The sequence below is a fragment of the Mus caroli genome, unplaced genomic scaffold, assembly GCF_978045245.1.
Source record: "Mus caroli unplaced genomic scaffold, Mus_caroli_1 scaffold_8, whole genome shotgun sequence".
NCBI lineage: Eukaryota > Metazoa > Chordata > Mammalia > Rodentia > Muridae > Mus > Mus caroli.
In genome coordinates this window covers 39,761,853-39,782,889 of record NW_028227263.1, presented here as the reverse complement: position 1 = coordinate 39,782,889, position 21,037 = coordinate 39,761,853, and the positions used below count along the sequence as shown (strand labels likewise).

Here is a 21,037-nt window from a genome sequence, read left to right as displayed (position 1 = left end):
ATAAAAGGGACGGGGTTTCGCCATTCTCTCTCTCTTCTCCTGTAAGGAGCCGTCCTCACATTCGCCATTACAAGATGGCGCTGATGGCACTGACACCCGTGTTCTAAGTAGTAAACAAGCAAGCTGCGCATGTGCCGGGGTAGCTTTCCACGCCATGTGCTCTGCCTTTCCCGTGATGACAACTCCGGCCGATGGGCTGCAGCCAATCAGGGAGCGACACGTCCGAGGCGGAGGACAGTCCTCCATAAAAGGGAGAGGGCTCCGCCATTTCTCTCTCTCTCTCTCTCTCTCTCTCTCTCTCTCTCTCTCTCTCTGGCCATCTCGCTCCCTCTGGCTCTCTCTCTGGCTCTCTTCTCCACTGGCTCCTGATGGGGTAAGCAATAAAGCTTGTGCTGCAGAAGATTCCAGTTGCCCTGAGCGTGTTCTTACCAGGGGACACAAAAGCTCCCAATATTCTCCTCTGGCTCCTGAAGAAGTAAGCAATAAAGCTTTTGCCGCAGAAGATTCCGGTTGTCCTGAGCGTGTTCTTGCTGGTGGGGACAAAAACTCGGGATAAGTGGTGCTGAAACCCAGGAACTACCATCACACCAGCACAAGGGAGATCCCTCGCTCAAGGGGCGGAACCAGAACTGCGGGACACGTTACAGCTTTATGAGATATGTCTGACCTTGAACTTTCTCTAGTGTTAAAAGCCCTTTTGTTCCTTTTCACATGTCAACAAGTGATTAAGGCAGGGTGGAAAATTCTGGACGAAATTCAACACAGTCTATCAGAAGTAAAGCGGGGAGAGAGAGCAGGAGCAAAGAGGAAACATGGTGCACCAAATAAGAATACAGGCCTTTCCACGGGTCTTGAACCCGAAGAAAAGTTAATGTCAGGGAAGAATACCTGGGGAGAGATTGGAAGGAAAGAGGAGAAAAAACAAAAGAGAAAAGATCAATCAGCGGAGATTTCTAGGAGAAGGAGCCTATACCCATCACTAGATGAGTTTAAGGAGCCAGTTCTTAGTATCTCTGAATCAGATGAAGAAATTAGCCCCTCTGAGGAAACAGACTTGGAGGAGGAAGCAGCTCGTTATGAGAGAGAAAAGTACCAGCCAGATAAAATGCGAGCTTATAGGTCAAGAAAAAAGCCAAAAGCCAAAAGCGGCTGGCAAAGGCCAGCTTGCTGCTCGGCCTCCGGGCAGTTGGCTTCAAGGTCATAGTGCACCTCCACCCTATGCGGAGCCCCCTCCCTGCGTAGTGCGTCAGCCCTGCACAGAGAGGCAGTGCGCAGAGAGGCAGTGCACAGACTCGTTCATTCCAAGAGAGGAACAAAGGAAGATGCAACAGGCATTTCCTGTCTTTGAAGGAGCTGAGGGTGGGCGTGTCCACGCAACAGTAGAGTATATACAGATTAGAGAGCTTGCCGAGTCAGTCCGTAAATATGGAGCCAATGCTAATTTTACCTTGGTGCAGTTAGACAGGCTTGCCCGCATGGCACTAACTCCTGCTGACTGGCAAATGATTGCAAAAGCCGCTCTCCCCAGTATGGGCAAATATATGGAATGGAGAGCTCTATGGCAAGAGGCTACACAAATGCAGGCCCGAGCAAACACTGCTGCTTTGACTCCAGAGCAGAGAGATTGGACTTTTGACCTGTTAACCGGTCAGGGAGTTTATACCGCTGATCAAACAAACTATCACTGGGGAGCTTATGCCCAAATTTCCTCCACGGCTATTAAGGCCTGGAAGGCGCTCTCTTGAACAGGTGAAGCCACTGGACAATTAACAAAGATTATACAGGGACCCCAGGAGTCCTTCTCAGATTTTGTGGCCAGAATGACAGAGGCAGCAGAGCGTATTTTTGGAGATTCGGAGCAAGCCGCACCTCTGATAGAACAGCTCATTTATGAGCAAGCCACACAGGAGTGTCGAGCGGCCATAGCCCCAAGAAAGAATAAAGGCTTACAGGATTGGCTCAGGGTTTGTCGAGAGCTCGGGAGACCTCTCACCAATGCAGGCTTAGCGGCCGCCATCCTCCAATCCCAAAAACGCTCCATAGGCAGAAATGATCGGAGGACATGTTTTAACTGCGGGAAGCCTGGGCATCTTAAGAAAAATTGCAGAGCTCCAGACAAAACGGGGGGAGGCCTCACTCTTTGCTCTAAGTGTGGCAAGGGCTATCATAGAGCTGACCAGTGTCGCTCTGTGAGGGATATAAAGGGCAGACTCCTTCCCCCACCTGATAACCAATCAGCTGATGTGTCAAAAAACGAGCTATAGGACCCTCGGTCCCAGAGCCCTCAAAGACATGGGAACCGGTTTGTCAGGACCCAGGAAGCAGTCAGAGAGGCGACCCAGGAAGACCCCCAAGGGTGGACCTGTGTGCCGCTTCCGACTTCCTACTAATGCCTCAGATGAGTATTCAGCCGGTGCCGGTGGAGCCTATACCATCCTTGCCCCCTGGAACCATGGGCCTTATTCTCGGCCGGGGTTCACTCACCTTGCAGGGCTTAGTAGTCCACCCTGGAGTTATGGATTGTCAACATTCCCCTGAAATACAGGTCCTGTGCTCAAGCCCTAAGGACGTTTTTTTCTATTAGCAAAGGAGATAGGATAGCTCAGCTGCTGCTCCTCCCTGATAATACCAGGGAGAAATCTGCAGGACCTGAGATAAAGAAAATGGGCTCCTCTGGAAATGATTCTGCCTATTTGGTTGTATCTTTAAATGATAGACCTAAGCTCCGCCTTAAGATCAACGGAAAAGAGTTTGAAGGCATCCTTTATACTGGAGCAGATAAAAGTATAATCTCTACACATTGGTGGCCCAAAGCATGGCCCACCACAGAGTCATCTCATTCATTACAGGGCCTAGGATATCAATAATGTCCTACTATAAGCTCCGTTGCCTTGACATGGGAATCCTCCGAGGGGCAGCGAGGGAAATTCATACCTTATGTGCTCCCACTCCCGGTTAACCTCTGGGGAAGGGATATTATGCAGCATTTGGGCCTTATTTTGTCCAATGAGAATGCCCCATCCAATTTTACAGTTTGCCCAAAATCAATCTGTTGTGTTTCCACAAATAACAGTAAGAAACCCACTTAAAAATGGGATTGTGGTATATACTGATGGATCAAAAACTGGCATAGGTGCCTATGTGGCTAATGGTAAAGTAGTATCCAAACAATATAATGAAAATTCACCTCAAGTGGTAGAATGTTTAGTGGTTTTAGAAGTTTTAAAACCCTTTTTAGAACCCCTTAATATTGTGTCAGACTCCTGTTATGTAGTTAATGCAGTAAATCTTTTAGAAGTGGCTGGAGTGATTAAGCCTTCCAGTAAAGTTGCCAATATTTTTCAGCAGATACAATTAGTTTTGTTATCTAGAAGATTTCCTGTTTATATTACTCATGTTAGAGCCCATTCAGGCCTACCTGGACCCATGGCTCTGGGAAATGATTTGGCAGATAAGGCCACTAAAGTGGTGGCTGCTGCCCTATCATCCCCGGTAGAGGTTGCAAGAAATTTTCATAACAGTTTTCATGTGACGGCTGAAACATTACGCCATCATTTCTCCTTGACGAGAAAAGAAGCCCGTGACATTGTTACTCAATGTCAAAGCTGCTGTAAGTTCTTGCCAGTTCCTCATGTGGGAATTAACCCACGTGGTATTCGACCTCTACAGGTCTGACAAATGGATGTTATACATGTTTCTTCCTTTGGAAAACTTCAATATCTCCATGTGTCCATTGACACATGCTCTGGCATCAGGTTTGCCTCTCCTTTAACTGGAGAAAAGGCCTCACATGTGATTCAACATTGCCTTGAGGCATGGAGTGCTTGGGGGAAACCCAAACTCCTTAAGACTGATAATGGACCAGCTTATACATCTCAAAAATTACAGCAGTTCTGCCGTCAGATGGACGTGACCCATCTGATTGGACTTCCATACAACCCTCAAGGACAGGGTATTGTTGAGCGTGTGCACCGCACCCTCAAATCCTATCTAATAAAACAGAAAGGGGGAGTCGAGGAGGCTCTACCCCAAGTACCAAGAGTGTCTGTGTCTATGGTACTCTTTACACTCAATTTTTTAAATCTTGATGCTCATGGCCATACTGCAACTGAACGTCATTGTTCAGAGCCAGATAGGCCCAAAGAGATGGTTAAATGGAAAGATGTTTTAAGTAACAAATGGAAAGGACCGGATCCTATTTTAATAAGATCCAGGGGAGCTGTTTGTGTTTTTCCACAGAATGAAGACAACCCATTTTGGATACCAGAAAGACTCACCCGAAAAATCCAGATTAACCAAGGAAATACTGATGTCCCTTGTCTTGGTGATGTCCAGGGTGACAACAACAAAGGGAGAGCAGCGTTGGGAGATACAGAATTGGACGGCTAAATTTGAACAGACCCTTCGAAAATTGAGACTTGCCCCACGCACTTGGACCTGTCCCTGACCAAAGGATTATCTCCTCAACATTTTCCTTCTTTAAAGAATGGGTGGGGGTGGGATTATTTGGAGCTACACTTTGCTGTGGGTTAGTGTTGCTTCTCTGGTTGGTCTGTAAGCTTAAGGCCCAAAGTAGGAGAGACAAGGTGGTTATTGCCCAGGCGCTTGTAGCACTAGAACATGGTGCTTCCCCTGATATATGGTTATCTATGCTTAAGCAATAGGTCGCTGGCTACTCAGCTCTTGCACCCCACGAGGCTAGTCTCATTGCACGGTATAGAGTGAGTGTGCTTCAGCAGTCTGAGAGAGTTGCACGGCTAAGCACTGCAGTAGAAGGGCTCTGCGGCATATATGAGCCTATTCTAGGGAGACATGTCATCTTTCAAGAAGGTTGAGTGTCCAAGTGTCCTTCCCCCAGGAAAAACAACACGGGACCAGACCAGGACCCCTCCGGGTGATGAGCCTGGGAGGAGGTTTTGTGTACGGCTCCTTTACCTGCACACTGGGGATTTGACCTCTATCTCCACTCTCATTAGAATGGGTGGCCTATTGCTCTTAAATAAAAGAAAAGGGGGAGATGTGAGGAGCCACCCTCACATTCTCCATTACAAGATGTCGCTGACATTCTGTGTTCTAAGTAGTAAACAAATAATCTGCGCATGTGCCGGGGTAGCTTTCCACTCCATGTGCTCTGTCTTCCCCATGACGACAACTCCGGTCGATGGGCTGCAGCGTCTGAGGCGGAGGACAATCCTCCATAAAAGGGACGGGTTTCACCATTCTCTCTCTCTTCTCCTCTGGCTCCTGAAGAAGTAAGCAATAAAGCTTTTGCCGCAGAAGATTCCCGTTGTCCTGAGCTTGTTCTTGCCAGTGGGGACAAAAGCTCGGGATACCCCCAACTCCAATCCACCCTCTGACTATTTCACATCTTAAACCTCTTCCTCATCCCCTTGTCTCCATGAGGATTTCTCCACCCCACCAGCCCCCGACCCAACCAGACCACTCTACTCCCTGGGGCCTCCAATCTCTTGAGAGTTAGGTGCTTCTTCTCTGATTAAACCAAGACCCATTGGTCCTCTGCTGTATGTGTGTTGGGGACCTCATATCAGCTGGTGTATGCTGCCTGGCTAGTGGTCCAGTGTTTGAGAGATCTCGGGAGTCCAGGATAATTGAGAGTGCTGATCCTCTTCAGAGTCCTCCTCCTCCTCCTCATCTTCTTCCAGCCTTTCTCCAATTTAACCACAGGGATCAGTAGCTTCTGTCCATTGGTTGGGTGCAAATATCTGCCTCTGATTTTATCAACTGCTTGTTGGTTCTTCTGGAGTTTCGTCATGATAGGTCCAATTTGTGTTTGCTCCATAGCCTCAAAAATAAGGTCAGTCCTTGGGACCTCCCCTTGAGTTGGATCCCACTTAGGGCCTGTTGTTTGGCCTTCTTTTCCTCAGGATCTTCTCCATTTCCATCCTTGGAGTTCTTTTAGACAGGAACAATTATGGGTCAGAATTTTGATTGTGGGATGGCAACACCCTCCCTCACTTGATGCCTTGTCTTTCTGCTGGAAATGGGCTCTATAAGATCACTCTCCCTACTGTTGGACATTTCTTCTGAGGTCCCTCTGTTTGAATCCTGAGAGTCTATTACCTCCCAGGTCTCTGGTGCATCCTGGAGAGTCCCCCCAACCTCATAATTTTCAAGGATTCCTATTTCCATTCTTTCTGCTGGTCCTCGGGGCTCCAGTCCTTTTCCCTCACCCAATACCAGATCAGGTTGCCCTCTTCCCCAGAACACCCCCCCCAGTCCACTTTTCCTCCAAGTTCCCTCCCTCCCTCTCGCCCTGTGATTGTTTTCTTCTCCCTCCCAAATGGGACTAAGGTATCCTCATTTGGACCCTTCAGCTTGTTGACTTTTGTGAGTCCTGTGGACTCTATATTGGGTGTTCTGTACTTTTTGGCTAATATTCACTTATTAATGAGTACATACAATACATGTTATTTTTGGTTTGAGTTACCTTACTCAGGATGCTATCTCTAGTTCCATCCATTTGCCTGCAAAACTCAGGACGTCCTCCTTCTTCATAGCTGTGTAGTATACCATTATGTAAATGAACCACATTTCTGTATTCATTTTTCTATCATGGGACATCTAGGTTGTTTCCAGCTTCTGGCTACCACAAATAAGAGCGTAATGAATATAGTAGAACATGTGCTCCTGTGGTATGATGGGACAACTTTTGGGTATATTCACAAGATTGTTATTGCTTGGTCTTCCAGTAGATCTATTTCTAATTTTCTGATGAACCTCCAGATTGATTTCCAGAGTGGTTGTACCACTTTGCAATCCCACCAACAATGGAAGAGTCTTCCTCATTCTCCACATCCTCTCCAACATGTGTTGTCACTTGATGTTTTGATTTTAGCCATTCTGATTGGTGTAAGGTGGAATCTCAGGTTCATTTTGATCTGGATTTCTCAGATCACTAAGGATTCTGAATATTTCTTTAGGTGCTCCTCAGCCATTCAAGATTCCTCAGTTGTGAATTCTCAGTTTACCTCTGTACCCTAGTCTTTGATTGGGTTGTTTGGTTTTTACATGGGTAGAATCATTGGAGTTCTGACATACTCAAGATCATAGTTGAGGTCACATCTTTTATAACACCTGGTGTAATTGGGGCCCCCATAGGAACCAGGGAAACACAAACCCCCACCTAACCAGAGGCATGGGTTCCTTACAGCTTGCACCAGGGCCCAGAGAAGACCTAGGGCTCTGGCTTCCCACTCACACCTGTAAAACCCATAGAAAGCTTGAATTCCAGGGGCATGACACGATAGAATCTCAGGGGCTTGGTCAAACCAGGTTCCCAGAGCTAGCTTGATTTCCAGGAGCTCTGACACTCCCAGAATCTCAGGATACCAGGATCCCAAAATAACATGATCACAGAGACAGCTGGACTCTGAGGAGTTCTGACACAACTAGGATCACAGGAAGGACAGGCTCCAGTCAGAAGCAGCAAGAGCAGATAGCACTAGAGATACCCATATGGTGAGAGGCAAGCACATGAACATAAGAAAAAGAAACCAAGGCTACTTGACATCATCAGAACCCAGTACTTCTACCACAGCAAGCCTTGAATGCCCCAACACACCAGAAAAGAAGATTCTGATTTAAAAACACATCTCATGATGATGATAGAGGACTTTAAGAAGGACATAACTTCCTTAAAGAAATACAGAACAACACAGGTAAACAGAAATAGATCCCCTGAAAAAGGAAATACAAAAATCTCTTGAAGAATTACAGGAAAACACAACCAATCAGGTAAAGGAATTGAATAAATCCATCGTGAATCTAAAGCTAGAAATACAAACATTAAGGAAATCACAAAGAGAAACAACCATGGAGTTAGAAAGCCTAGGAAAGAGATCAGTAGTCATAACTGCAAGTATCACCAACACAATACAAATGATAGAAGAGAGAATATCAGGGGCAGACGATACCATAGAAAACACTGACACAACAGTAAAAGAAAATGCAAAATGCAAAAAGCTCCAAACCCAAAACATCCAGGAAATCCAGGACAAAATGAGACGACCAAACCTAAGGATAATAGGTGTAGAAGAGAGTAAAGATTCCCAACTTACAAGGCCAGCAAATATCTTCAACAAAATTATAGAAGAAAACTTCCCTAACCTAAAAAAAGAGATGCCTATAAACATACAAGAAGGGCACAGAACTCCAAATAGATTGGACCAGAAAAGAAATTCCTCCCATCACATATTAGTCAAAACACCAAATGAACAACAAAAAAAAGAAAGAATATTACAAGCATTAAGGGAAAAGGGTCAAGGAATATATGAAGGCAGACCTGTCAGAATTACACAAGATTTCTCAACAGACACTACAAATGCTAGAAGATCATGGGCAGATTCCATACAAACCCTTGGAGAATACAAATGCCAGCCCAGGTTACTATACCCAGCAAAACTCTCAATTACCCTAGATGGAAAAATCAAGATATTCTATGTCAAAACCAAATTTACACAATACCTTTCCACAAATCAAGCCACACAAAGGATAATAGAAGGAAAACTTCAACACAAGGAGGGAAACTACACCCTAGAAAAGCAAGAAAGTAATATTCTCTAAAAAACACAAAAGATAACAACACAAACATAATTCTATCTCTAAGAACAAAATAACAGGAAGCAACAATCACTATTCCTTAATATCTCTTAACTTCCATGGACTCAATTCCCCAACAAAAAGCCATAGACTAACAGTATGGATACATACAGAGAACCCAGAATTTGCTGCATACAGGAAATACAGTTCAGTGTCAAGAGAGACACTAACCCAGAGTGAAAGGCTGGAAAACAATTTTTTTTTCTAGCAAATGGTCCCAAGAAACAAGCTGGAGTAGCCATTCTAATGTCAAATAAAATTGACTTTGAACCAAAGTTATCAGAAAAGATAAGGAAGGACACTTCATACCCATCAGAGGAAAAAAACATCTATCAAGAAGATCTCTCAATTCTGAACTTCTATGCTCCAAATGCAAGGGCACCCACATTCATAAAAGAAAATTTACTACAGCTCAAAACACACATGCACCTCACACAAAAATAGAGGGGAAACTTCAACACCATACTCTCTTCAATGGACAGATCATGGAAACCGAAAATAATCAGAGACACAGTGAAACTAACTGAAGCTCTGGATCAAATGGATCCAACTGATATTTATAGTACATTTCATCCTAAAACAAAAGAATTACCTTCTTCTCAGCACCTCATGATACCTTCTCAAAAATTGACCATATAGTCAGTTGCGAAACAGGTCTCAACAGATATAAGAAGATTGAAATTATCTCATGCATTCTATCAGATCACCACACACTAAGGCTGGCTTTCAATAACAACAAAAAACAATAGAAAGCCTCCATACACGCGGAACGTCCTACTCAATGATAACTTGATCAAGGAAGAGAGAAAGAAAGAAATTTAAGACTTTTTAGAATTTAATGAAAAAGAAACCACAGCATACCAAAACTTATTGGACACAATGAAAGCAGTGATAAGAGGAAAACTCATACCTCTGAATACCTCCAAAAAGAAACTGGAGAGAGTATTTATAAGCAGTTTATTACCACACATGATAGCTCTAGAACAAAAAGAAGCAAATACACCCAAGAGGAGTAGATGGCAAGAAATAATCAAACTCAGGGCTGAAATCAACCAAGGAGAAACAAAAATAACTATACAAAGAAGCTACAAAACCTAGAGCTTGTTCTTTGAGAAAATAAACAAGATAGATGAACCCTTATCCACACTAACCATAGGGCATGATGGAGACAATATCCAAATTAACAAAATCAGAAGTGAAAAGGGAGAAATAACAACAGAAACAGAGGAAATTCAAAAAAATCATCAGATCCTGCTCTAAAAGCCTATACCCAACAAAACTGGAAAATCTGGATGAAATGGACAACTTTCTAGACAGATACTGGGCATCAAAGATAAATCAGGATCAGATAAACCATCTAAACCTTCCCATAAACCCTAATGAAATAAAAGCAGTCACTAAAAGGTACCCAACTGAAAAAAGCCCAGGATCACCTGGGCTTAGTGCAGAATTCTATCATACCTTCAAAGAAGACCTAACACCAATACTCTTTAAATTATTCCACAAAATAGAAACAAAAGAAACACTAACCAATTTGTTCTATTAAGCCACAAATATGCTTATACCTAGACCACACAGAGACCCAATAAAGAAAGAGAACTTCAGACCAACTTCCTTTTGAATATCAATGCAAAAATACTCAAAATTCTCACAAACTGAAACCAAGAACAGATCAAAACAGTCATGCATCATGATCAAGTAGGCTTCATTCCAGAAATGCAGGGATGGTTCAATATCAATATATGGAATTCTGTTAATGTAATCCACTATATAAACAAACTCAAAGGAAAAAAAAAACCACATGATCATGTTATTAGAGGCTGAGGAAGCATTTGACAAATTCAACATCCCTTCATGGTAAAAGTCTTGGAAAGATCAGGAATTCCAGTCCCATACCTAAAAATAGTAAATCAATATACAGCAAAGAAATAGTGAACATCAAACTAAATGGAAAGAAACTTGAAGCAATCCCTCTAAAGTCAGCTACTAGAAAAGGTTTCCCACTCTCTCCCTAGCTAATCAATATAGTACTCACAGTCCTAGCCAGAGTAATTAGACAACAAAAGAAGATCAAAGGGATAAAAATTGGAAAAGAAGTCAACCTATCACTATTTGCACCTGATATGATAGTATACTTATGTAACCCCAAAAATTTCACCAGAGAATGCCTATACCTGATAAACAACTTCAGCAAAGTGACTGGATATAAAATTAACTCAAACAAATCCATAGTCTTCCTCTACTCAAAGGATAAATGGGCTGAGAAAGAAATTAGGGAAATGACACCCTGCACAATAATCACAAACAATACAAAATATCTTGGTGTGACTCTAACTAAACAAGTGAATGATTTGTATGACAAGAACTTCAAGTCTCTTAAGAAGAAATGGAAGATGACTTTAGATGATGGAAAGATCTCTGCCACGCACTCTTGTGGATTCAGTTTGACAGGCAAAAGCTTGGAAGCTATCTCATGAGGAAAAGAGTTTCACGGAAACTCCCTCCTGGAGTCTGGCGTCCCCTCTATTTCATAAATTAATTTTCCACTCCCGCGTTAGTCTAGTGTATGGATCCACGTGCTCTCTATTTAGTATTACCTTATTATAAGTGCCTTTTAAGATTGAACTCTGACATAGCTAAAGCCTCCCCCTGTGTTCCAAGATCCCAGATTACAACAAGGTAGTTTAACCTATTCAGTAACTAATTAAGCACTACAATAAAACAGAGCCATTAACTCAATTGGTCTGCAGAAAGAGACTAGGAATCTCACTGAGATAGAAATCTTTACTACAGGCTACATTCCATGCCAAGAGCAAGTTGATATACTATCCTGATAAATGGGGATTCTCCAGACAAGATTTTACAAGGCCTAGGAATTTAGGAGTCTGTGACACTACATTATTCTTGAGGCCTGTCAAGAGTTAAAACCCCCCTGGTGCTATTAACACTAAAGTGTGAATTTCTTGCCTATCACTAGGCTGATCCTAGGCAGGGCTGTTAATCTCTATTGTAAACATTTATCTAGTTCCTGCAAATTCCTTTCTTTTGTATCTGGTAAATTTCAGTGTACTTTGTCTTATTGTGATTTGTAGCTCCTGATAATTCGCTGTAATATAAAATAGTCTAATGCTCAACCAGAGATTACATTCAGATTCTACACAACCTCTCCTGTGTGTGTCTGTTTGTCAATTTAATCCTAAACTTTGCCCACCTACTCTAGAGACCCGTTTTACGCAGACACAGGGATCCAGAGGGTCTGCGGCAGATCTCCCATGCTCATGGATTGGCAGGATTAATATAGTAAAAATGGCCATATTACCAAAAGCAATCTACACATTCAATGCAATCCCCATCAAAATTCCAACTCAATTCTTCATAGATTTAGAAAGAGCAATTCTCAAATTCATTTGGAATAACAAAAAACCTAAGATAGCCAAATCTATTCTCAACAATAAAAGAACTTCTGGGATATCACCATCCATGACCTCAAGCTGTACTACAGAGCAATAGTGATAAAAACCACATGGTATTTGTAGAGTGACAGGCAGGTAGATCAATGAAATAGAATTGAGGACCCAGAAATAAACCTATACATCTATGGTCATTTGATCTTTGACAAAGGATCTAAAATCATCCAGTGGAAAAATGACAGCATTTTCAATAAATTGTGCTGGTTCAATTGGTGGTCAACAAGAAGAAGCATGCAAATTGATTCATTTTTATATCCCTGTCTAAAGCTCAAGTCTAAGTGGATCAAGGACCTCACATAAAACCAGATACACTGAATCTAATAGAAGGGAAATTGAGGAAAAGCTTCAAACACATTTTCACAGGGGAAAATTTCTTTCACAGAACACCAGTGGCTTATGCTCTAAGATCAAGAATTGACAAATGACCCGTACAGTGGTGGTGCATGCCTTTAATCCCAGCACTTGGGAGGCAGAAGCAGGCAGATTTCTGAGTTCCAGGCCAGCCTGGTCTACAGAGTAAGTTCCAGGACAGGCAGGAATAAACAGAGAAACCTTGTCTCAAGAAACAAACAAACAAAAACAAAAACAAACCAACAATGACCAAAAAAGAATCAACAAATGGGACCTCAAATAATTCAAATCTTCTGTAAGATAAAGGACACTTTCAATAGGACAAAAAATGCAACCAACAGACTGGGAAAAGATCTTTACCAATCGTATATCCCATAGATGGCTACTATCGAATATATACAAATGACTCAAGAAGTTAGACTCTAGAAAATCAAATTACCCTATTAAAAATGGGGTACAGAGATAAAGAATTTTCAACTGAGGAATACCAAATGACTGAGAAGCACCTAAAGAAATGCTCAGCTGGGCAGTGGTGGCACCTGCCTTTAATCCTAGCACTTGGGAGGCAGAGGCAGGTGAATTTCTGAGTTCGAGGCCAGCCTGGTCTACAAAGTGAGTTCCAGGACAGCCAGTACTATACAGAGAAACCCTGTCTCAAAAAAAACCAAAAATACAAAAACAAAACAAAAAGAAAAGAAAAGAAAAAGAAAAAAGAAAGAAAAAGAAGCAAAGAAAAGAAAAGAAAAGAAAAGAAAAGAAAAGAAAAGAAAAAGAAATGCTCAACATCCTTAGTCATCAGCGAAATGCAAATCAAAACAACCCTGAGATTCCACCTCACACCAATCAGAATGGCTAAGATCCAAAACTTAGGTGACAGCATTTGCTGGCAAGGATGTGGAGAAAGAGGAACACTCCTCCATTGTTGGTGGGATTACAAGCTGGTAAAACCACTCTGGAAATCAGTCTGGCAATTCTTCAGAAACTTACACATAGTACAACCTGAGGACCCAGCTATACCACTCCTGGGCATATAAGCAGAAAATGCTCCAATATGTAATAAGGACACATGTTCCACTATGTTCATAGCAGCCATATTTATAATAGCCAGAAGCTGGAAAGAACACAGATGTCCCTCAACAGAGGAATGGATACAGAAAATGTGCTGCATTTGCCCAATGGAGTAATACTCAGTTATTAAAAACAATGACTTCATGAAATTCTTAGGCAAATGGATGGAACTTGAAAATATCATCCTGAGTGAGGTAACCCAATTACAAAAGAACACACACAGTATGCACTCACTGACTGATAAGTGGATATTAGCCTAAGATTTTGGAATACTCAAGATACAATTCACAGTCCATATGAAGCTCAATAAGAAGAAAGAGCAAAGTGTGGATGCTTTAGTGCTTCTTAGCAGGAGGAACAAAATTCTCATAGGAGTAAATATGGAGAGAAAGTGTGGAGCAGAGACTGAAGGAAAGACCATCCAGAGACTGCTCTACCCAGGGATCTGTCCAATTGTAAAACTGGGATGCCAATATGGATGCTGGGAATTGCTTGGTATCAGGAGCCTGATATGACTGTATCCGGAAAGGCTCTGTCAGAGTCTGACAAATACAGAGGTGAATGCTTGCAGCCAACCATTGGAGTGAGTGAGGAGTCAGCAATGGAAGAGTTGGAAAAGGACCTGAAGGAGCTGAGAGGGTTTGCAGCCCCATGGGATGATCAACAATGTGAACTGGCCAGACTCCCCGGAGCTCCCAGGGACTGGACCACCAGCCAAAGCATGCACATGAAAGGACCCATGGCTCTGGCCACATATGTGACAGCAGATGTCCTTGTTGGACATCAGTGGGAGAAGCAGTCCTTGAGCCTGAGGGGGTTTGATGCCCCAGTGTAGGGGAATGCCAAGGCAGGAAGGCAGAATTGGGTAGGTGGATGAGCACACTTATAGAGGTAGGGGAGATGGGCTAGAATTTTTTAGAGGAGAGAACTGGAAAGGGGATGACATATGAAATGTAAATAAAGAAAAATCTAATAAAAAAATAATAGAAAAAAAGCAATATAATAGTCTTCCCTGGAACATCCTACAATCAGCAGTTAAGAATAAAGTTACTTGGTAGTATATGCAATGGTGTCAACGTTTGGAGGCTGATTATTGAATGGATCCCCAGGTATGGCAGTCTCTAGATGGTCCATCCTTTCGTCTCAGCTCCAAATTTTGTCTCTGTAACTCCTTCCATGGGTGTTTTGTTCCCAATTGCATATACTACCAAGATTTTGCTGAAAGGACCAGGATATAGCTGTCTCTTGTGAGGCTATGCCAGGCCTAGCAAACACAGAAGTGAAGGCTCACAGTCAGCTATTGGATGGATAACAGGGCCCCCAATGGAGTTGCTAGAGAAAGTACCCAAAGAGCTAAATGGGTCTGCAACCCTATAGGTGGAACAACAATATGAACTAACCAGTACCCCCTGGAGATAGTGTTTCTAGCTGCATATGTATCAGAAGTTGGCCTAGTCGGCCATCAATGGATAGAGAGGTCCATTGGTTTTGCAAACTTTATATGCCTCAGTACAGGGGAACGCCAGGGCCATGAAGTGGGAGTGGGTGGGTAGTGTACCAGCTTCATTAAGATAAACAATATTTCTAAAAAACTTAATTTTTTTTCTTCCAGAAAGGTATTGATAATTTATTTCCTAACAGTAAAATACCATTAGAAGAAAACACAACCACCTTGTGATATATCGGTTTTCCTGGTTTTTAATTTTTACTGTTTTTATACGTTTTAATGAGAATTTCATGCATTAATATAACACATTTTGATCATATCTCTTTCCCATTGCCTTTCTTCCAAACTCTCCCCTATTAGTTATTTTAACATTTAAGCAAATCTGAACAATCTTTTTCAATTAATACATGTGCTACCTATGTTTTCTGGTTCTTGGTCCAATAAGGAATTGAAATCACAGGGGCCATGCCCAGGTGGTAAGGTGAGGCCAATTTGAAACTCTAACTGAAGCAGTTACATTTGAAAATGATATATAACTTTTAAAGACTAGAAAATAATTTGAAGTATGGTGGACTTTATTTTATAAAATACCATATAATATCCAAAGAATATTTGAAAGGTTTGTTGTATCTCATTCATAATCTATCAAACAAACAACACTTTTACTCCCCTGATTTTATCAGTAGTATTTTATTCTTAGTGGAAATCTTTTAATTTTTAGGAGGAATAAACTATTAGAAATATCTAGAATGTAGAATGTACTGAAAACTTTTTTCCGAGGACTCTTCTCAAAGCCTCAATAACCTCATTATTCCTCAGGCTGTAGATGAGGGGATTCAGAGCTGGAGTGACAATCATGTAGAAAACTGAGCTGATATTGTCTTGTTTGGGGCTGTGGAAGGAACTAGGCAGGATATACATGAAAATAGCACCCCCATACCACATGCCAACCACAGTCAGGTGGGAAGAGCAGGTGACAAGGGCTTTTTTTCTGCCCTCATTTGAGGGCATATGGAGCACAGTAAGCAGAATTAGTGAGTAGGAGGTCAGGATGGCTGCAAGAGCAGGAAAGAGCAAAGTCACACCCATCAAATAAACCATGAGTTCATATGTGGAGGTGTCTCCACAGGCTAGCTTCAGCAAGGGTGGAATCTCACAGAAGAGATGTCTGATCTGCCTGGACTTGCAGAAAGGATAGTGCATGGTATACATGCTATATCCTAGAGCACTGAGAGATGCAAGAATCCATGAGGTGGCTATCATGAGACAGCAGACTTTCTGACTCATTAGGATTGTATAGTTCAGAGGATGACAAATGGCCACATACCTGTCATAGGCCATAAAGGACAGAAGGAGGTCCTCTGCACTACCAAGTGTCAGTGCCAGAAACATCTGAAAGGCACATCCCCCAAATGAGATAGTGTTATCTTTGAGAAGAAAATCTAGCACAGCCTTAGGAATAATAACTGATGGTTGGAGGAGGTCCATGAGAGAGAGCTGCCAGAGCAGAAGATACATGGGCATGTGGAGTCGGACATCCATGGTGATGACCAGCAGCAGCAGTCCATTGCTGGTCAAGGCTAAGAAGTACAGCGCTGTGATAATGGCACAGAGCAGTTCTGGAAAACCACTGTCATTCAGAATTCCTACCAAGATGAAGCCACTTCCCAAGGTGGAGTTGAAGACCTCCATTCGGTGTGGTCTTCTTAGTTGCCTACAAAACATGCAATTAGTGAAGTTTTGCTAATATGAACTCACTTTGTCAATGGTCATGTCAGTAGCCACTTATGCTACCCAGCATGCCTCTAACAACATGGGATCTTTCCAAATAACTTAAATTCTTGATTTATATTTCTCTCTCCATCTCACCATCTCTCTGTTATTGTTCTGTCTCGTTCTTTGTTGAATCATCATAAAGATCTATGTATGTGCAGAATAGGTAGTTTAAACATTAAGAGATCATTTCACAAGTTACAACCTAGGATACTAAATCTGGAACATCTTTCTCGAAATTTAATATCTTCCTTAAGGTAAAAAAAATCCTAATATGTTTCATTATAGTATAATGTTTAGAAAATGGCCCTAAATGTTTTAGTTCATTTTTCTGAAAAGAAAATAATGAATTTGAAACTCTAAACTGATTTCAGTGAAACACTGATATTGGGTTTTTATCACACTTCATTTGTTCAGGATATATGTTTTTAGTTATGTGTTTATACCTCAGCTTCTACAAGACATTGAGCATGACATATGTATATTGACATTTCATTCATTCCCATTTGCCCCTCTGTTGGCAATTCATAACTGAACAGTTAAATAGTATGAAAATATTAAACAAATATCTCTTTGCATTGGATGGCTTTTGGGGAGGTTTCATCATTATCCAATGTTAGCAATGTCCACAAGGTCTAAAGATCTATGTTAAGATTTCTACAAGAGAGGAAGTACCCAGGTATAGATTATAACACAGAATCTCTGTCAATCCCAGTTGATTCTATATTCTATGATTTAGTATTAAATAACACTTCTAAAATAAATTTTGTTCTTTCAACAATTTCATACATGTCCATGATTTATTAGATTCACCATCTTTCCTTCTCAGAGTTAAAAAGCTTTCTATCCTTGTTAATGTTTAAAAAATACATAGACAAGAAGGAAAAGGAGATCAAGAAATCTGATTCTGTATCTTCTGATCTTAAGATTTTCATTGAATCTTTTCTCCTTGGCTCAATGTTTCCAGTGTCTGACTATGCATTTTATTATAAGAGAGATATACCCTTATCTCAGGTTCTAAGAAATCTACTTGCCTGACCACTTCAGCTTCCCTTGGCTGCTTAAAACCTGAAGATGCTCACTACAGTTGGGGAGATCAGATGTAGTTTACCTTGACAGCAGTTAATTGGTTCGTTGGGTTAAGTTGCTGCAGTGTTTCAGGGATCTGTGCAATGTCAGGTGTCAGGGCAGTTGAACTCCTTCCTCTCATCTGCAAGTGTGCTCTGAGATGGAGGTGGTTGCAGCCAGGCAGCTTATTTGTTTCCAGTAATTTCCTATGAAGTAAGATGATGGTTTTTCTATTATCAGTTATGAAAGAAAGTAGTAAAAAATGTTCCCTAATACTTGTGGCATCAAGGAGGCCCCACTAGCTTTTTGTCACTTTCCAGGTGGCTCTTAGGTCTGAATACTCAGTTTTCTTTACCAGTGCTTCCCACTCTAGGAAGAGACAAAAGATGAATGGAATAAACAGAAATTAGAAGAGATGTCCAATCCCTGTGCTGACTCACCTGAATATCTCTGGGGTCAGTGTAAGCCAGAACCTTATCCATGAGTAAGCTACTTTGTCTTCTCATCCCATGACCTCCTCTTAGCTTTCCTCTGTGCATAGCTTCATACGGACTCATTTCCTAACTTTAAAAGTCTCCTTTGATAATGTTGGTCTCAGATATAGTAATTGCATAATCCTCTTGGGTGTATCTTGGCTTGCTTTTCCTGAGGTTTAATATCACTTAATGAGATTTAAAACATTAGGTTTATTCAACCCTGACATTTAAGATTCATCTCCCATAGGGTCAAAGTATTGAGATTATAGGAATTTACTACCTGGTTTTCACAGACTTTTGTTTAGATCTAGATGAAAATTAGAAATCCATTTTGAATTTTTTCAAAACATATTTTTTCCAGATTTTAACCTCATGCTTTCCACTCCTCCATGTTCTTCCAAATCCTTTATACCTCACTACCCACTAAACATCATGATTCATGTTCTTACTATCTCCAAACCACTTCCAAAAAACAATCAAAACAAAACAACAACAAAACAAAGCAAAAATCAAACAAGAAAAACAATAAGACAAAAATTCAGAAAACATTGAACATTGAGAAATCAAACTGGTGCCCAACTTGAAGCCTGACTCTTACTGACTAGTGTTCATGGCACTAAAATGTACTTTGCAGTGGAGGGAGAAACTAATCATCAATGTCACCACATCACTAGGTTTAAAACCTGTGACCCATTTCTGTCCTGGCCTTCTGCTGGAACAGAAAGTCAGCTTGTCTGCTCCTTTGCAGACCCCACAGTCTGAAAGACTCTCATGGGATATGTTGCCTGAGGGCAACAGGTAAAGGATCTTTCCAAACAACTGTAGCATCTGTGAACCCCAGCTAACTTGGGCCCGATTCCCTCTCTCCCCTGCTCGAGCTACAGCCCCTTACCCTAGGCCTGCACCTTCCACTGGGGCAGATCATTGGCTTGTATGCTCCTCTGCAGACCCCACAGTCTGAAGGCCTCCCAAGAGATCTACTGCATGAGCGCAACAAGTAAAAGACCTATCCAAACCCACAATAGCCATGAACCCCATGAAGCCCAGCTAACTTGGGACCCATCCCCCCTCTCCTCTGCTTGAACTACAACCTCTTACCTGGGCCTGCACCTTCTACTGGGGAAGTTTCTCTGCTCTTTAAAGACGCAAGTCTGAAGGCCTCCCAGGAGATTAGCTGTGACCACCAGCTAATCAGATCACCAGCATGCATGCCCCTCTGAAGAAGATCTTACAGTCTGAAGTGCTACCAGGAGGTCTACTACAACCAGGGCCATGGGCCTGCCATGAGACCTGAAATAACCCAAGGACATAGGAGGCAGATAGGACACAGGCCAGCTAACACAGAAGATAACCAGATGCCAAGAACCAAGCCTAAGACCATAAGCAACAGAAGCCAATATAATTTGGCACCATTAGAACCCAGTTCTCCCCCCACAGCCCCTGACACCCCAACATATAAAACAAGGATGCTGACCTGAAATCCTATCTCATGAAGATAAGAGAGTCCTTTAAGGAGAATATAAATAACTCACTGAAAGAAATACAGGAAAACACATGTAAACAGGTAGTAACCCTTAAAGAGGAAGCAAATAAATCCCTTAAAGAGATACAGGAAAACTCTATCAAGCAGGTGAAGAAATTGAACAAAGCAGTCCACCATCTAAAAATGGAAGTAGAAACAATAAAGGAAATACAAATGGAAGCAACCCTGGAAATGGAAAACCTAGGAAACTGGTCATATGCAAGCACCAACAACAGAATACAAGGATAGAAGACAGAATCTCAGGCATAGAAGATCCATTAGAAGAAATTGACACAACAGTCAAAGAAAATTCAAAACAGAAAAAACTCCTAACCCTACACATCCAAGAAATCCAGGAGACAATGAAAAGACCAGAGCTAAGAATACTAGGAATAGAAGAGAGCAAAGATTCCCAGCTCAAACGACCCAAAAATATCTTCAACAAAATCATAGAAGAGAACTTCCTTAGCCTAAAGAAAGAGATGTACATAAATGGATAAGAAGTCTACAGAACACCAAATAGATTGGACCAGAAAATAAAGTCTTCTTGTTACATAATAATCAAAACACTAAATGCACAGAACAAAGAAAGTATTAAAAGCTGTAAGGGGGAAAAAAAAAAAAACAAGTAACATATAAAGGCAGACTTATCAGAATTACCCAAGACTTCTAAACAAGGACCCTGAAAGCCATACCAGACCGGAAAGAGGTCATACAGATCCTAAGAAAATACAAATGCCGGACAAGGCTATTTTAACCTGCAAAAATCTCAATCATCATACATGGAGAAACCAAAATATTCCAGGACAAAACCAAATTCAAACAATATCTACCAATGCAGACTTACAGAGGATTCTTGAAGGAAAACTCCAACACAAGGAAGGTACCAAAGAAAAATCAAGATATTAATAATCTTACAACAAAGCCAAATGGAGACATAAAATGACATAAGCTAACAGACTGGATACACAAACAGGGCCCAGTATTTTGCTGCATACAAGAAATACACCACAAGAGTAAAAGTCTGGAAAAAAGTCTTCCAAGCAAATGGTCCCAAGAAACAAGCAGGAGTTGCCATCATAATACCCAATAAAATAGACTTTCAACCAACAATTAACAAGTGAGATGAGGAAGGACACTTTATATTCAAAAAAAGAAAAATCCACCAAGAAAAAGTCTCACCTATAAACATCGAAGCCCCAAATGCAAGGGCACCCACATTCAGAAAAGAAACTTTACTAAC

General features: G+C 41.6%; 1 protein-coding gene across 1 annotated transcript; it reads right to left on the bottom strand.

The window, feature by feature from the left end:
* Positions 1-15,699: 15,699 nt before the first annotated feature.
* Positions 15,700-16,647, bottom strand: LOC110298913 (olfactory receptor 2AG1-like). The gene has a single exon (XM_021168453.2). The coding sequence runs from the start codon at positions 16,645-16,647 to the stop codon at positions 15,700-15,702; it is 948 nt and encodes a 315-aa protein (XP_021024112.1).
* Between the last annotated feature and the right edge of the window lie 4,390 nt (positions 16,648-21,037).

Excerpts from the sequence above, each read along its gene's own strand:
- LOC110298913 (XM_021168453.2), bottom strand. The coding sequence starts at position 16,647 with ATGGAGGTCTTCAACTCCACCTTGGGAAGTGGCTTCATCTTGGTAGGA.